Below are 17,583 nucleotides of genomic sequence, written 5' to 3' on the forward strand. Positions count from 1 at the left end.
AAATAAAATAAAGGTATGGTGTCAACTATTACTGAAAAAAGTATTTAAAAAAAAAAAAGTTCAAAGCCAGCCTCAGCAACTTGGTGAAACCCTAAGCAACTTAGCGAGACTCTATCTAAAAATAAAAATTAAAAATAAAAAGGGCTGAAGATATATCTCAGTGGTAAGCACCTCTGGGTTCAATCCCCAGTATAAAAAAAAAAAAAAAACAGAAGATGAGGAATCTTTCCCACATGTTTGTATGAAAACAGCACTACTCTAACACCAAAACTAGAAAGAAATATTACAGGAAAATTGTCCACCAAAGGCTTCATGAACATAAGCAGAAAATCTTCAACTAAATTTTGGTAATCTGAGTAAATTTATTTATGCATTATGAGTGGACTTCATCCCTGCAGTGCAAAGCTAATTCGCTACCTGAATGTCAATCCATGTAATCTACTGCTATGGTTTAGACGTGGTGTCCCCCAAAAGCTCATGTGTGGGATAATGCAAGAAGGTTCAGAGGAGAAATGATTAGGGGTTGTAGGAGTGCCAACCAGTGAATTAATCCCCTGACCGGGATTAACTGAGAGGTAACTGAAGTGGTAGGGTGTGGCTGGAGGAGGTGGGGCATGGGTTGTGGCTTTGGGGTACATACTTGTATCTGGCAAGCGGGAGTCTCTGCTTCCCTCTGCCACTCTCTCTGGCCATGATGTTCAATCTCACCTCGAGCTCTGAGGAATGGAGCCGGCCTTCTATGGACTAAGACCTCTGAAACCATGAGCCCTCAAACTTTTCCTCCTTGTTCTGGTCAGATATTTTAGTCACAACAGCGAAAAATCTGACTGAAACATCCCCATACCAACAGAATAAAGAATAAAAAATAATATGATCTTATTAATAGATGAGAAAAAGCATGGGATAAAACCCATTCATGGGGGGGAAATTATATCAAACTATTAAGTAAAGGAAATTTCATTAATCTGCTAAGGCATCTACAAAAAAAAGCCATACATCTACTAAAAACAATACATGTTTAACTAAAGATAAAAAAAAAACCTGAATTTTTTATCTGCCCTAAAGTCAATAATAAGGAAAGGAGATCCACTCCCAAAATTCCTGTTCTACATTGTATCTGAAGATCTGAACAGCAATGTGACAATAGAAGAAATACAGATGGTAAATAGGTGTAAGAAAAGATTTTAAACACCTCAGCTTTTAGGGAAATACAAATTAAAATAACAATGAAATGCCAATACACACCTATTAGAATGGCTAATTTTTTTTTAATTGACCAAATGCTGATGAGAATGAGAACAAATGGAAACCTCCTCTGCCCACAGGAATGCATTCAAGCCAGAAAATCCTTTGGCAGCTTCTTACCAAAAACCTACAATTACCATGTGACTCAGCAATACTAGATGTTTATCCTAAAAAAAAAAAAAAAAAAAAAAATAGGAAAACCTGAGGTCACACAAAAACCTGCACCCAGATGTTTACTGCAGCTTTATTATTAATCATGAAAGCCTGGTAAGAACCCAAATGTCCTTCACAGGGTCAATGGACAAATAGTGCACATTGATAATAGGAAAGTTCTCAACTACCAGGTCCCACACAAGGACATGAAGGAGTTTCAGAGACTTGTGGAGACAAAGAAGTCAGACTCAAAAGAATGCCTACTGTGTGATTCCATTTAAGTGGCATTCTGGGAAAAGCAAAATTATAGGGATGGAAAAACAGAATACTAGTTGCCAAGAGGTTTGGGGCAAAGAGAGGGTTTGACCGCAAAGAAGCACCAGAAGAGACCATCTTGGCAGTATGGAACTGGTCTTTATTCTGATTGTGGTGACGGTTACATGAGCCTAGAACTGTCCACATACACACACAAAAAAATACCTTGATTATGATAGTAATTAGTACACATTTGCCAAAATTCATAGAACACTTAAAATTGGTGATTTTATTTTATGTGAATCATATCTCAATATAAGTTCTTTAAAAAGATAACTAAAATGAAATATAGAAAAATGTGAATAGCCACACTGGATGCTAGTACCTCTCCACATATATACACTCATTGGGCATTTTTCAGCATTTTAAAAAGTAACTTTAATGGCATATAATATTTTTGAATGAACATGGTTTAGGACTGGATTAAAGAAAATGATAAGCGTATTCTACATTCGGTGTATTTTCAAACAGTCTGCCCTTGGCCCTCTCATTAGCACTGCTTAAGATTTCAATTTTGTGGCTAACAAGAACAGCACAAGAAACAATTGGTAGGCTCATTAAAGCCTCCTCTTAAATGTTTTAAGGAAACAGCACATAAAACATTCATTCAAACAAAAAAGCCTATCCCACCAGATGCTTCCTATAAAGAAACCTTATTCTATTACTCAGCTACCAATAAAATATTTATGGCAGTTGCTTAGAATACCCACATTGTACATAATGCTAAAATTCTTCTTAACACTTGAAGGAATATGTGTCCTATTTATAGGTAAAGAAGTTTAAAAAAACATAAGAGAAAAGCAAATATGCCTTCAGAAGGTCACACAAATGTCAGAAAGGCCCAAATGAATAAAAAGAAACGCAAGCAGCACATTTTCCACGTGGCCGGCCATCAGCTAGGCGCACCATCACTTCTCAGTCTCCTCTGCTGGGCTGGGGACCCTTCCAAATGCTTCCACACACCCTCTACTTTCCCATCACAGACATGGCCACTCTGCCTACACCTTAGTTACTGCCTTTCTAGCTACCCCTCTCAGAGATGGGGAGACACAGCCATCTTGCACATTCCAGTCAAAAACACAACAGCCAATGGATGGATGGACAGACACCTAAGAATTTCTCATGGAAGTATATGTCACGAGACCCACATGGGCTTCAGAGTCAGGTCGGTCTATATCACTGTCCTGCTTAAACCTTCCATTGTTTTCTCACATCACTGTTAGAATCAAACTCCCTGCCACAGCCACAAAGAGCTACAAGATCTAGCTCCTGCTGCCTCTCCAGCAGGTTCACAGTGTTCCAGCCTCACTGGCCTCCTTTCTGGTCCTCAAAAGCCAAGCCCTTGTTGTCCTTCAATGTTCTTCCTGTAGCAAAAGCCAGGTGGCTGGGTCTCATCTCTCCCATCTCAGCTCAACTATCACTGCCAAACCACCTGGTCTCAAGCAGTGCTCATCTCTCCCCACCATGTCACTCGGCAACACACAGCTCTTATTTTCTAACAAGAACTGTTCACAATCTGTATTCACCTTATTTATTTACACGTTTCATTTGGGAGTAGTGGATAGTACCGGGGATTGAACTCGGGCACTTGACCACTGAGCCACATCCCAGCCCTATTTGGTATTTTAGAGACAGGGTCTCATTGAGTTGCTTAGTGTCTTGCTTTTGCTGAGGTTGGCTTTGAACTCACAATCCTCCTGCCTCAGCCTCCCAAGCCACTGGGACTACAGGTGTGTACCACCACGCCCAGCTTACTTACATGTTTCTTATTTATTATCATGTTTGTTCCATGAATATAATCCCTTCTTGGGCAGGAACTTAATCTTCCATGGCTGTTTTCTCAGAGGTTTTTAGCAGAGAATTGGGAACACAGTAGACACTTGACCAACATTTATAAGTGAGTGAATAAATTAATGAACAATGCAGATGACCTTACTCAAGTTCACTGTGCACCTCAGTTCTTTCATCCATAAAAATGGAATTATAAAAATGCCTATTTCATAGTTACTATAAGAATTAGAAGAAATGAACCAGAATGTTTAATAGCATACCTAGCACAGCATAAGAATTTAACCCACATTAATATTTTTCTCATGTGTACTTTTCCCTTTACGAGAACAAGTTTAAGAGAGGAAAAGAAACTTGAAGTGGAAGAATTGAAAACAACTTACCACACAGTAGGAATAAACACCCAAAAATATAAAACCCACCAAGTATGACTTAGAAACATAATGCTCAAAAGTCAGCCCAAGCAAGGGCTGTGTCTGCCAATCCCAGCCTCGGAGCCCAGGGGTTACTGTGGGCTGCAGCCATCTGAAACGGAATATCCCAGCGTGGTTGAGGATGCTGCTTTCTGAAGCTGGAGAGAGGGAGAAATTTTACAGGACTCCTGGTCAGTCGTTCGAACTTCTGTCCCCAACTCCTCCTACTCCCACTCTGTCAAAAACCTAGCTTAGCCTCATGCTCCATCCAAAAGGGAAGAAAAATTCAAACCCACGACATAAAAAAGAATCGGGCAGGGTTCCGTGGCACACAACTATAATCCCAGCAGTTCAGGAAGCTGAGACAGGAGGATTACAAGTTCAAAGCCAGCAGCAGCAAAAAGCAAGGCACTGAGCTACTCAGTGAGGCCCTAATCTCTAAATAAAATACAAATAGGGCTGGGGATGTGGCTCAGTGGCTGAGTGCCCCTGAGTTCAATCCCCAGTACCCCCCAAAAAAAAGAATTAGGGCAACTCCAACCAGCCCTGCCTCGACTGAAATCTAAGCAAGCTGCCTACCTCTGGGTTTTAGCCAGATTTTTCAGTGCTGTGACCAAAAGGTCTGACAAGAACAATTAAAGGAGGAAAAGTTTATTTGGGGACTTATGGTTTCAGGTGTCTCAGTCCATAGATGCCTGGCTCCATTTCTTAAAGCCCAGGGTAAGGCAGAACATCATGGCGGAAGGGTATGGTGAAGGAAAGCAGGTCAGAACATGGCGAGCAGAGAGCTCTGCTCAACAGGACAAAATATGTATCCCAAAGGCACACCCCATCTGCCCAGAGTTACCATCCAGGTAATCCCTATCAGGGGATTAATGTACTAAGTAGGTTAAAACTCTCATAACCCAATTGTTTTACCTCTAAACTTCCTTGCATGTTCTCACACATGAGCTTTTAGGGAACACCTCACATCTAAAACATAACACTCTGGCTATCATCTTCACCAGCTTGCAAGAGCCTGGGCTCCAAAGCAGAAGCCCCCCCTACCAGATCACCTTTCCCTAGACAGCAGGGCCAGCAGCAAGGGTTCTGGGGGCAGCAGAAACTGACTCAACTCCCAGTGTTGCTACTTGTGAGTCCTGTGACCTTGGGAAGACTATTTAACATCTTAGAACCACTGTTAACTCTTCTATAAAATGAGGATAAAATCAATTACCTCACAGGGGTGTTCTGACAACTAATGAGCTAAGCACCTGGCACAGCCCAGCACATAGCAAGCGATAAACATGGTGTGGCTTTAAAAAGGAATCCATGTCTCACTTCAGCTGATCTTTGGGTTGCCAATAATCTTTCACTCTCTTTGCAAGTACAGAAACTGTGAGACCTCACCTAGACAAACAAAAAAAACATGCACTCTTGCTGTCCCAAATCCAACTGTGGTAAACAAGACTGCACGTAAGGTAGTTCTACCAACACAGTCAAATGAGGACAATCTGGAATGAGTTTGTGAGGCCAACATTGTCCCTGGTGATCATCAGGAACACTGTTACTAAGCAAATATCTATTTACTAACAAACAACACTGCAGCAATAACAAATTTTTTAAATGGAACCCAAACAATGCCTGGCATATAATTGCCTTATGAAATCCACTCTTTTCATAAGCTTTTCAGTCTCTGATCAGGAATATACCTTTTTGTAGAATTATCACTGAATTTGTGAGTAGGAGCAATAGTAGAATGAATTGGACATTATTACCCTATGTGCATACATGACTATATGACCTGTGTATCTCTATATCATGTTTGAGAAGTCATACTCACTTATGTATGAAGTGTCAAAATGCATTCTATTTTCATGTATAATTAGAACAAATTTTAAAATATAATAAAAAATAAGTGAACTCATATATTCCATTGCTTTCACTAAAGATTACATCTTAAGTATTTTTCATATTGTTGCAGAATTACACTTAAGAATCACTTAAAATGACTGCACTAAAAAGCCCAGTGAATTGATTAAGAGTTACGGAACCATTTCTCTACTGAGCACTAACTAATGGACTCTGAGTGCTGCAGCAGGAACTGTACAGGCTTTACAATCAAAAAGACAAGGTTTAACTTGACTTCTTTTAGCTTCTCAGTCAAATCAAGCTCATGGGCAAATCATTCATCTTTTCAACCTCAGCTTCCTCACCTGTGAAACACCCTCAACCAATCTTGTTACAGGAAGTCAGCAATGACAAATGTAAAACACAGTTTCCCCATTCCCAGTGTTTCACAGTTATATACCCAGCGTGGCAACAAACACCTTCACGAACAGATCTTTTCCTTCCACCAGGTTGTTTCTTTAGGAGACAATTTTCCCCAAAATAGATTACTGAGCTCAAGAGCAATTTTATTTTTAAGACTATTAAAATCTGTTTCCAAATGGCCTTCAAAAAGATTGTAAAAATGTACTCTACCCAGGCCACCATCTGGCCAGGGTTTTGGAGGGCATGGCCAGACGTGCAGAAGTACAGAGACTCAGGAGTTCAATCTAGTGAGCAAAGGCCAGGCTCCCACACAGACCTATAACTCCTCTAGTCACCACCAACAGCCACCCCAGCCCTGGGCCAAACCTATTCCAAGTGCTGGACTCCATCCACAAAGCCCTCTGTGTGCAGAGGGGCTGCGACCTCACTGCCAGCTACAGACCTGTTCCTCAGCGTCTTCCACTGCTCTGTTCACCCCCATTCTTCCTCTCCTGGCTTATTCCAAAAAGCCCCCCACCCCAGTCTCCCACCCTCACCTCGCCTGGCCCTCCCTACTGCTTCCTCTCCTAGGACCTTGGCTCCGCATGCCTCACCCTCATTACCAAACTGTTTCCCTCCAGCTTCGCTGTCTCCAGACACTTTATTAATGCTAATCACAGCAGAAACCATTGACTGAAGACCTGAGAGGCTAGCCTTGTCCTGGCAGGGTATTTAAACCTCACCACAAGCCTGTGAAATAAATATTATTTTTCTTACTTAACAGATAAAGCAATCAAAACTTGAAGATTTATTATCTTGTGCACCCATCCAATCAACCCATGTTTGTTAAGTGTCTACTATCTTGTTGGGTTCAGGGTTGAGTACTAGACATACAGTAAAGACAGACATGTTAAGCAAGCACATGAATAAAGACAGAAAAATAAACTATCATAAAATCCACGGTAGAAAAGAAAAGGTGCCAAGTGCAAGCTAGAACAGAGAGCCCGAGTGCAGGGAGTGGTGGTTAGCCTCTCTAACCAGGTTACGTTAAAGCTGAGACGTGCAGGTCTGGGAGCTGACATTCAAGGAAAGGGAGAGAGGTGTCCTGTCAAGAAAGTAGGACATGCTGAAGGCCCTGACACAGGAACAAGCTGGTGTGGCCAGGCAGTAACAGGGGAGAGAGGAACATGCAGAGCTCAGAGAGACAGGGAGCTCCGACCACTGAGGACAGGACCTCAGGGGTCATGGCAAGAAATTAGGGATTTTATTCCAAAGTTGAACATAAAAAGACCAACAGAAAATTAAAACTGACGAGGCAGCCCCCGAAGGCAGTGGCTACAACAGACTGACCTTCCGACTGGAGCACATGCTCGTGCTCACTGAGTGCCCATTACATGCCAGGTGACACGCCAGGTGGGCACTGTACATACCACAGCTCATGAAATCCTCATGTGACTCTGAACAAAAGACTCTATTAGGCCTACTTGATGTGAGGTTCTGGAAGCCACCAAGGCAAGGCCACAAGTCAGTGAAGACCTACAACCAGCCAGACCTCCAATCAACTAGACCTCCAACCAATCCTCATCATGTCAAGTCTACGTTGCATCTACCCATCACGGTGCTTCTGAAAGCTTCGGGGCTACACAAATGGGAAGGGTGGGGGTGCTCTCTGATAATAAGAAACTCACAATACAGTTATTACAGAGCAAGTTTAAAGATGCAATCTCCTTGTCAAAGCAGGTAAGACACTCCAAGTTGACCAACTATCTCAACTAAGAACAAAAATCTTCAACAAATAAGTAAGAACCTCAATACAAGAACATAGATACCTCTGGGTAGCTGGGTATGAGACAAGTCAAGCAAAGGACAACGACAAAGAGACAAAGGTGGGGAACAGAAACAGACAAGTGTTTCAGCCCCATCTGGCTAAGGGTCTCCCTGTCCCTTACAGAGGAGGCCACTGAAATCAATCCTGCTCTGAAATATAAATCATATGCAACAAACAGTATTCTACTGTTTGTTGCATATGATTTATATTTGAAACCTCTGACATCCCCAAATCCCATTTCCAGGAATTTACCCTAAAAAAAAATAAAATAAACAAAACTATATCACAGTTTTTTTGTTTTTGTTTTAAATTGCTTCTTTTTAGCTATATATGACAGCAGAATCCATTCTGATATAATTATACAAGCATGGAATATACCTTATTCTAGTTGGAGTCCCATTCTTATGGATGGACATGGTGGTAAGATTCACTGTATTGTTTTCATATATGTACATGGGAAAACTATGTCAGATTCATTCCACTGTCTTTCCTTTGCTTATCACCCCCATCCCTCCATTCTCCATGTCTACTGCACTTCTATTCTCCCTCTCACCGACCCCCTTATTGTGGATTAGCTTCCACTTATCAGAGAAAACACTGAACCTCTGGTTTGGGGGGACTGGCTTACTTCACTTAGCATGACAGTCTCCAGATCCATCCATTTGCTGGGAAATGTCATAAAGTCATTCTTCTTTATGGCTGAGTAATACTCCACTGTGTATATATACTACATTTTCTTTATCCATTCATCTATTGAACAGATCCTAGGTTGATTCCATAGCTTTACTATTACAACAGCTATAAACATTGATGTGGCTGCATCACTGTAGTATGTTGATTTGAACTTCTTTGGATACATACCAAGGAGTGGGATAATGGGTCAAATAGTTGTTCCATTCCAAGCTTTTTGAGAAATCTCCATACTGCTTTCTAGAGTGGCTGCACCAACTTGCAGTCTCACCCAAATGTATAAGTGAACCTTTTTCCCCACATCCTCTCCAACACTTATTATTACTTGCATTCTTGAAAATTGTCATTCTGACTGGAATGAGATGGAATCTCAGTATAGTTTTAATTTGCATTCCTCTAATTGCCAGAGATGTTGAACATTTCTTCATATATTTGCTGACCATTTATATTTCTTCTTCTATGAAGCATCTGTTCAGTTCATTTGCCCATTTATTGATTGGGTTATTTGGTTTTATTTTGGTGTTAAGTTTTTTGAGTTCTTTATACATCCTGGAAATTAATGCTCTGAGTTTCAGGTGGCGAAGATTTTCTCCCGTCCTGTTGGCTGTCTCTTCACGCTCACCTCACACAAGACAAAGGTGCCAATAACATATTAGAGAAAAGACAGCCTCTTCAACAAATGGTGCTGGGAAAACTGGAAATCCATACATAGTAGAATGAAATTTAACCTGTTTCTCAGCCTGCACAAAACCCAGCTCAGAGTGGAACAAGAACCTAGGTATTAGACCAGAAACCCTGCACATACTAGAAGTAAACATAGGCCCACACTCCAACATATCAGCACAAGAACTGACTTCCTTAATAAGAAAAGCACAGGAAGTAAAATCAATTATCAATAAATGGGATGGCATCAAACCAAAAAGCTTCTTCACAGTTTTGCCTGTAATTCTGAGAAACAAGAAACAACCTGAAATGTCGAACAGTAGGCAATTATGTAAACTGATTCAATCTACCATTTTAATATAAGCCTTTATGAAATATTACACAGTCACTAAATAATGCATTTGATCAGTAATGAGATGGAAAGTTAATGATGTCACTCCCTGTCAAAGGCCAAAACCAAACTATTCTATATATTGATAAGGACAATCATGTGGACATGTCACACCAAATTCTGGGTCTTCCTCATTCACACACAAAAAAACAAAACTTTCTTTGTATTGCAGATTGAACCCAGGGTTACTCTGCTATTGAGCTACATTCAATCCCTTTTTAAATTTTGTTTAGTTTTTATTTCAAGACAGGGTCTCATTAAGTTACCTAGGCCCTCGATTAAGTTGCTAAGGCTGCCTCAAACTTGCCATCGTCATACCTCAGCCTCCTGAGTTGCTGGGATTATAGGCATGTGCCCAGCTTCAAAAAAAATTTTTTTAAAGAAAGAAAGAGTATCCAGAATAGGTCACAGCAGATAAACTCAGGCCTTCACAAAATGCGCTTCCCAGGTCTCCTCCAGCCAGGGAGCTCCCCACATTATCATCTAGAAAGAACTGATGAGACCAGGTCTCACAGAAGACTGAGATGGCTCACTAACTTCCCACCTCAGGGCCTTCCCCAGCGACCACATCCTTGGCTAACAAAGACCCACAGGAAGCAGTGTGTGGTTCCCACGTGTCAGTGAGTACTGAGGCAGCACAGAGAACACACCAGAAAGGACTTTTTGTGCCAGAAGACCTGGGTCAAAGACTGAATAAGTCTCATCCACTCTGGGCTTCCAGCCTCCATGTGTCCATTGAGGGCTGGCTGGATGACATGGTGCCCGAGCTCCTCCAGCTGATGTCCTGACCCCACCCCACACCTCTGGACTCCACGCCCTGAGCTCTGGCATTCCTCCCTCTGGTCCACACCACCACAGCAGCCTTTCACCTCATCATCTGGCCACCAGCCTTCTCCTCTCCAAAACTTGCTCCTCACAATCGCCAGTGTGGGTCATCTTTTGACAGCACAATTCTGGTCCTTTCCCCCCACAATTAAAATCCTTCACTGGTTCCCTTTCACCTTCAGGACTAATATCAAACAAAGCAGCATAATGTTCAAGAGCCTGTGGGTTGGGACCCCAGCTTGCTTCACAGGCCCAGGGTATGAGCAGTGCCCTAAGCTCACCATGCCTGCCCCACTGTCTCATACCACACATGCGTCCTGAGAGGGATGCTCTCCCAGCCCTCTCCACCTGTCCAGTCCTGACTTGTCCCTCCTGCTCCACCTCAGGCAACAGCTCCTCCAAGAAAGCGTCCCTGAATCCCCCAGCAGGCCCAGACCCAACCCATGCCCCTCAGGGCCTGAACTTCCACATTTCACCAATGGACTATTTTCTTACCCATCTTTCCAACTAACACCGAGTGTCTTGGCAGGGAAACTTACCTGGTCTTAATCCACTGCAGGTTCCCCCACCCTGGTTGTCAGCCTGGCACAGGGATATTTTGTGAAAACTCTTACTGAATGGATAAACCCTGAGCAAGACCATGAGAGGGCCTAGGTCTTATTAGACTCTAGCTAAATGCAACTGCTCACGTTTAGATATCAGTCATCTGAGACTAGATAGGAGTCATGAAATTCCTCTTCAAAACAAAAGTATTTCAGTCCCTTCTTTAATATGTGCTGACTCTAAAATTAGCTTTAGATATTACAAGTACTTTTTATAGGCACCCCACAGAAAGTTCAGACTATCACCACACAGAGATCTATGACCTGAGCTACGAAAATGAAGCAAAGGCCAAAGGAAAAATTTCAGTGACCAATAAAGACCTGAAAGGGAGATACTGAGAACAGTGTGGTCATTTCAATTTCAGCTGCAGAATTTGCTCTTGAAAATGTACAATAAAAAATATTAATACCATAAAAACCTAACAGCAGCCAAAGGACCACAGTCATAAAGAAAAAACATAAATCCTAAAACATACTGGCATAGAAGGCTCTTTCTCACCTTCAAAAAAAACTGGATATAGACTGTCAAGAGCAGTCTGAACAAGTGAAACTTCCATCACATGGCAAAGTGGAGAAAAGTGACAAGTATAATAATAACAATAAGAAAAAGAAGGACAAACAGCCACACAAAGAACGCAGGAGGTGCTGGAACGCATGCTGCCCTCATGAAGCTCCCAACAGCCTTATGAAGTAAGGGCTACTATCAAGCCCATGTTAAAGGTTAAGTGACAGACCCAAGGTCACTGAGCAGAAGTGCACAAACATAATCTGACCCCAGAAGTTGTGGTAGGACCCAGGCAGCATGGACACCTCTAGAATGGCTTTGCCACACTCATGCCCAGCCCTCAGTCTCTCCTCCATGTAATAAAGAAAGCTAGATTCAGGATTCCTTCCCATTCAAAAGGCAGGCAACGAAATGCACAACCAAAATTCTACCATTTTGTTAAACTTTAACAGTGCCCTTCAAAAATAATCACCTCCTTGCAAAGCTGCTTTAATAGTAAAGTAATATATATAGTTTAACACTTTAAGTTCCCAGCTCAGAACAAGAACTCGATAAACAGTAGCTATTATTACTCTTATGATAAAACAGGAACAATCACTTAAAAGTAGAGTAGATTTTAATTATACACAATATGGAATAATCAAATCTCATGCATTTGAGGCCCTAGACCCACAGCATAGATCGCATTGTACAGCTGAAATTATAACAACTCAAAGCTCAGAAATTACTTGTTTCCATTAGAGATCTGACAAGTCATTTCTTCAATTGGTCACTGGTGGTTTGCAGATAACTATTAGCAGTAATGAGTATTCTAAATTAAATTCAGAGACAGCACCACTCTGTTCTGTAAAGACAACTGGGAGAGAGAAACATAATTGTGGCGCGTCCTTCTCTCTGTGTCCTCCGTCTTCTCTCTGATAAATATCTCCTGTGTCTTGCATAGTATGGATTTCATTTGGTTACAAATGAAGAAGGGTCTAATTCTTCCCATGATAAATGAGAGCACAGAGCAGGTAACTTGTTAAAGAGAATTGGAATTGGGAAAATAACCTTATTTTCCTGATACCTGACAACAAAATCCCTCGGCTAACAAATGAAAGACACAGCACTGGAAGACACTGGCACACAATGACTCCTTGGTGCTGTGTGCAGGCTGCTCGTGGCCCGCTCAACAGCGACCACGTCTACAAAATACCAGGGGGGTGCAAGGCACTGGAAAGAATAATGGTTCTTCAATCACTAAAAACATGGAATCCAATTCCAGCTCTGTATCCCCTCACATATCATATGACCTGAAACAAGTCTTTCCCACTCTTAAGATTCCTTGTTTGTAAAGTGGAGATAATACAAAATACCTGAAGAGTTGAAGCAAGGACTAATTAGGAGCCATAAATAACGTGCCTTATGTTACTACAAGGCCTTCAACAAATGCTAGCTACCCTCAACTGCGCAATATGGAACACCCTCATTAAATACCCAAAGCTGGACCTGCAAGTGGCCCTCATATGAAAGGCTGACTGTGTGCATATGGAACAGTAGCACAGAGAATACACAGTCCCCAGAAAGGAGCTCTCTCCTGGGTCTGGTTGGACAGCGGCAGCAGGCTTGATCTGTCAGGAATAATGATTTGGCATCTCCACTTACATTCTCAAAGTCCTTCATGTTCCGTACTCTGGTGGGAGACACCTTTTCTTCTGACACTTGTGGGAGCTCTAGAAAAAGGCAAAATAGACAGAAAACGTCATGGCATGCAAACTGCCCAACATTCCCTTTAAGGCCTAGAGCCCCGAGAAGACAAGAATAGCTTCCACATGTGCCATGCTGGCGCTTCCTGCCTATTGTGATTTACTGATTCAAGTCTAGGGAAAGCTCTAAACCATTTTATTTCAACACTGACAAGGTACTTAAACTATCCCCAGTGTAACCATGCATTTCGGAGGATGAACGCAAAAAATACAGCAGGCACAGAGAACAGCAGATTGTACTGACACGTGCTTCCTCAACCTCTCAAGTCAGACTCTGGAACAAAGTATGGCTAACGAACTTGATAGCAGTGGCTGGCCAATTTCTCCTAAAAACACCAGACAATGACCATTCTAGAGTTTGCAGGCTACAAACAAAGCCTAAAATCTGTCACAGCTACTTGATTCCTGCAATAGCACAAAAACAGCCACAACCAACTCATAACAATGTGGTGCATTCCAATAAGAGTTCTTCCTAAGTCAGCTAATGGGTGCCAACAGTCAACCCCAGCTTTAGATGAGTACTGACTTTTCCAGCACCCAAGTTTTTCCACAACTTAATTCAACAAACACTTAGCAAACACCTGCTCTGCACCAAGCACCATCCTATGTGCTGGGGGAAATGATGAAGACAAAATCCTGCACCCAAGGGTTCCCACAAGGGGGCAGAATAGAGAGGACAACAAACTGTGAGCATGCTGAGCCAGCTCCTGGAGCTTTGCAGGTGTTGAGTAAGTGTGTGTGCAGAAAATGAACTGATTCACTCTCCCAGCAAAGGTGTGCTGAGAGCCGACTTTCTGCTGGACAGTTTGGGATGTGGCCACATCAGGCAACAAATGGAGCTGCTATTCAGAGGAAAACAGGAAACAAACAAAATAATCAGGCAATTGCCTGATATGTTAAAAGGTAATAAAGCATGGAGACAAAGTGAGTGAGGGTGGGAAATGCCAGGGGCGGGGTGGGCACTGCATCTGAGGAAGGCCTCACCGATAAAGGCCACATCTGGCAGACTTGAAGGGAAGCAGCCAGTGGCCTGGAGAGGAACACTCCAGGTACAGGGAGATGCCTGAGATGGAGGGCGCCCCTGGGTTCTGAGGACCAGCCATGAGACAACCGCTAAGATCAATACACAAAGGGTACAGTAGAAGAGGAGACAGGAGAGGTTCCAGGGACAGGCTGCACATGGCCCTGTGGGTTCTTCTACAGACGGAGCTACCCCTGGGGATTGTGAGCAAGAGAGTGAAATGAGCAGACTCAGGTTTCTACGAGCTCCCTCTGGCTGCCTGGCTGAGAACAGACTGCAAGGGGCTTAGGAGACTGTGAGGGTAACTCAGGGAGAATCCAGGCTGGAGGTGATGTAAGTGGGTGAGGACTGGTTTCATTTGGGACATTTTAAAAGTAGCCAACAGGAATAAATGAAATGAAGTGAAAGCACAACTACACAGGCCACAGGAGAGCCACAGAAGGGGACTAGCTTTGAACTGAGCCCTAGAGAGACAGCAGGCAGATAAGAAGGACAGATGCCCATACAAAGGCCCAGGGGTGGGCACAGAGGCTGAGGGGTGGGCCAGGTCAACTGGTGGCACACAGGTTTGTTTTCCTGTTCCTCAAATGGGCCATGCTCCATCTCCTGTGTCAAAGACAGCTGACCCTTCTCCCCTTCTCCTTCCCTAACCCCCTCCAAGTCTCAGCTCCTAGGTCAGGTTCTGCAGAAACTCTCACCTGACTCTGACCCCATAAATCTCTCTTCACACCAATCATTCAATGTCTACCATAACTTTTTGTTTGTCAGTGTCCTGGGCTCGAGGGTAATGACATTCAAGCTTGAATCCCAAGCACTTCACCCCCGGAGTCTGGCATGAAGCCAATGTACAGACAAAGTACAGCTTGGGGCTTGACAGCAGGGGCTGGCCACTGGCTGAATTAAGGAATGGATATAATAATTTTTTGCTTTTAACTACCTCTAGACAAGAAGAGCAGGTTTATGGGATTTTTAAGTTAATAGGTTCCAAAGGAAAACCCGAGGATGGCCTATCTGTTTCAGAATTCTCCAGAAATGACATAGTGACTGTTATCCTGGCTGCTCTAAAAACTTCCTGCTGCACATATCTATCTCATTACTCTGGAGGAGAGAAAGAAAAAAATCAAAGTCAAGATATCTCTAAGATAGTTCAACAAGGCAAATTACTAGCACTAACCACACAGCCACTTAGGAGGGACTTCACTCTTGCCAAAAATGGAAATTTTGAAGAATGCTGAGCAAGATCTGATTGCAAAGGCACCTCATAATCCACTCCAGCACAAGACCCCACTTGACTTAGCCACGTCCCGTGCGCTCTAGCAGCCATGTGAAGGACGGGCTGAGCAGCATTGGCCGAAGCCGGCCGACAGAACCCAGCAGCTGCCTGCAAGGCCTTGGCACGCACAAGTCCAGACGGCAACTCTTCAGGCCTCCAGCCACTCGGCCTAGAGAACAACAGACACCGCGTGTGAGGTCTAGCCACCAGCTCTATGTCCAGTTTCCATGCAGCTGTTCAGTTCGGCAAGCCCTAGCTGAATCCCTACAGGTGTGACAGCAGGCAACTGCACCCATGAAGTACTGCCTCGGACATGCACTCCTGAGTTTGCCCAGCGTCTATGAAGGGAGGTGGAGGGCAGATCAACACATCTGTACTGTAAAATGCTGAGCACTGGCTGTGTACCAAGCCTGGTGGGCTCTAGGACCCAGAGGGATGGAAGTTCAGCCCCGGGCCTCAGGGCACTTGGTCCATGTCTGCTTCCCTTGTTCTCAGTCAAAAAGTGACTGCTTTGTGTGCTTACCTCCATTTTCCAATCCAACACAGGTATTGATGCCATCCAGGTCATCTGGGCAAGGAGGAGCAAGGTCACTAGGAAAGAACACACAGGGTAAAAGAGGAGCCAGGTTCGCACAACAGAGACTGTTCAGACTGCCGAGATATGAACGACATCACCAGGCCACAGCTGAGAGGGACACACAGCCCAGCTACCTGGGAGGCATGAAGCTCAGGCACTGGGGCCGAGTCCCGCCTCAGAACGCAGTTCCAGCTCTAACATCAGGAGCTGTGTGACCGACCCCTGCTAGATGGGTCATTCATGCATTCCTTCACACATCTAATGTTCCATGTGCCAAATGTGTGCTGGATGCAGAGGCACTGTGCCAAGTAGACAGTAATTACATAAATTTTATGAGTAGAATGCTACAGTCTACCTGTGAAAATTAGTCAATTTAGGTACATAAACACAGCACATAGTAGGTCCTAAATAAATTACATCTATTGTTTTGTTATCATTATTATTATCATAAATATGCCTGCAATGGTCTAGATATTAGGTGTCCCCAAAAAGCTCATGTATGAGACAATTCAAGAAAGTTCAAAGTTGAAATGATGAGATCCTTAACCTAATCAGTGCATTAACCCCCTGATACGGGTTATTTGGGTGGTAACTGTAAGCAGGTAGGATGTAGCTGGAGAAGGTAGGTCATTGAGGGCAGGCCTCTGGGGTTTATATTTTGTCCATGGTGAGGTGAGTGCATTCCCTCCTTCCCCCCACCCCTCTCTCTCCCCACCGGGTGGCCATGTCCTGAGCTGCTTTCCTCCACCACTCTCTTCCACCGTGATGCTCTGCCTCTCCTGGAAACAGCTGACTATATATAGAGATCTCTCAAATCACAAGGACCAAATAAACTTCTCCTCCTCTAAAACTGTTCTGGTCAGGTCTTTTGGTTGCAGCGGTGAAAAAGATGGCTGAAACAATGCCATTTCAACCAAAATTTAAAACTCTGGGAATCAGGCACCAACTTAGATGCCTTAAGAATGTCGGATGGCTGGAGTACAGCTCAGTGGTAGAGTTTGCATATCATACAAGGCCCTGGGTTGGACCCCCAGCTCCAAAGCAAAAGAATGTCAAACAAAAAAGCAGAATCCACTCATCCAAGATGTTTTACTGGTTGAGTTATATGAATAGGTTCAGTGAGGATTTAAGGATACTGACAGAAAACTAGACCATAACTGGAGGTATGATTTGACACAACAGAAACTGCCCTGGGTTGTAGCACAGCCTCTGCAGGTACCTCTCCAAGCCTGGCCCCCTTCAGCTGTAACAGGAGAAAAGCAGTACTTCATAAAGTAATGGGCAATCAAAACAAGATACAAAGTGCCCAGCAATGTA

General features: G+C 43.3%; 1 protein-coding gene across 6 annotated transcripts in view; it reads right to left on the reverse strand.

The window, feature by feature from the left end:
• Positions 1–17,583, reverse strand: part of Cdk5rap2 (CDK5 regulatory subunit associated protein 2) — a 180,148-nt gene that overhangs the window by 153,555 nt on the left and 9,010 nt on the right. For all 6 annotated transcript variants that reach the window (XM_078048082.1, XM_021723477.3, XM_078048081.1 and 3 more), the window contains exons 2-3: positions 16,213–16,280; positions 13,295–13,362 (exon numbers count right to left, since the gene is read on the reverse strand). In XM_078048082.1, the coding sequence (XP_077904208.1) occupies positions 13,295–13,362; positions 16,213–16,280 (136 nt within the window). The remainder of the gene's footprint in view (positions 1–13,294; positions 13,363–16,212; positions 16,281–17,583) is intronic.

This window comes from Ictidomys tridecemlineatus, chromosome 4 (genome assembly GCF_052094955.1).
Source record: "Ictidomys tridecemlineatus isolate mIctTri1 chromosome 4, mIctTri1.hap1, whole genome shotgun sequence".
Classification (NCBI taxonomy): Eukaryota; Metazoa; Chordata; class Mammalia; order Rodentia; family Sciuridae; genus Ictidomys; species Ictidomys tridecemlineatus.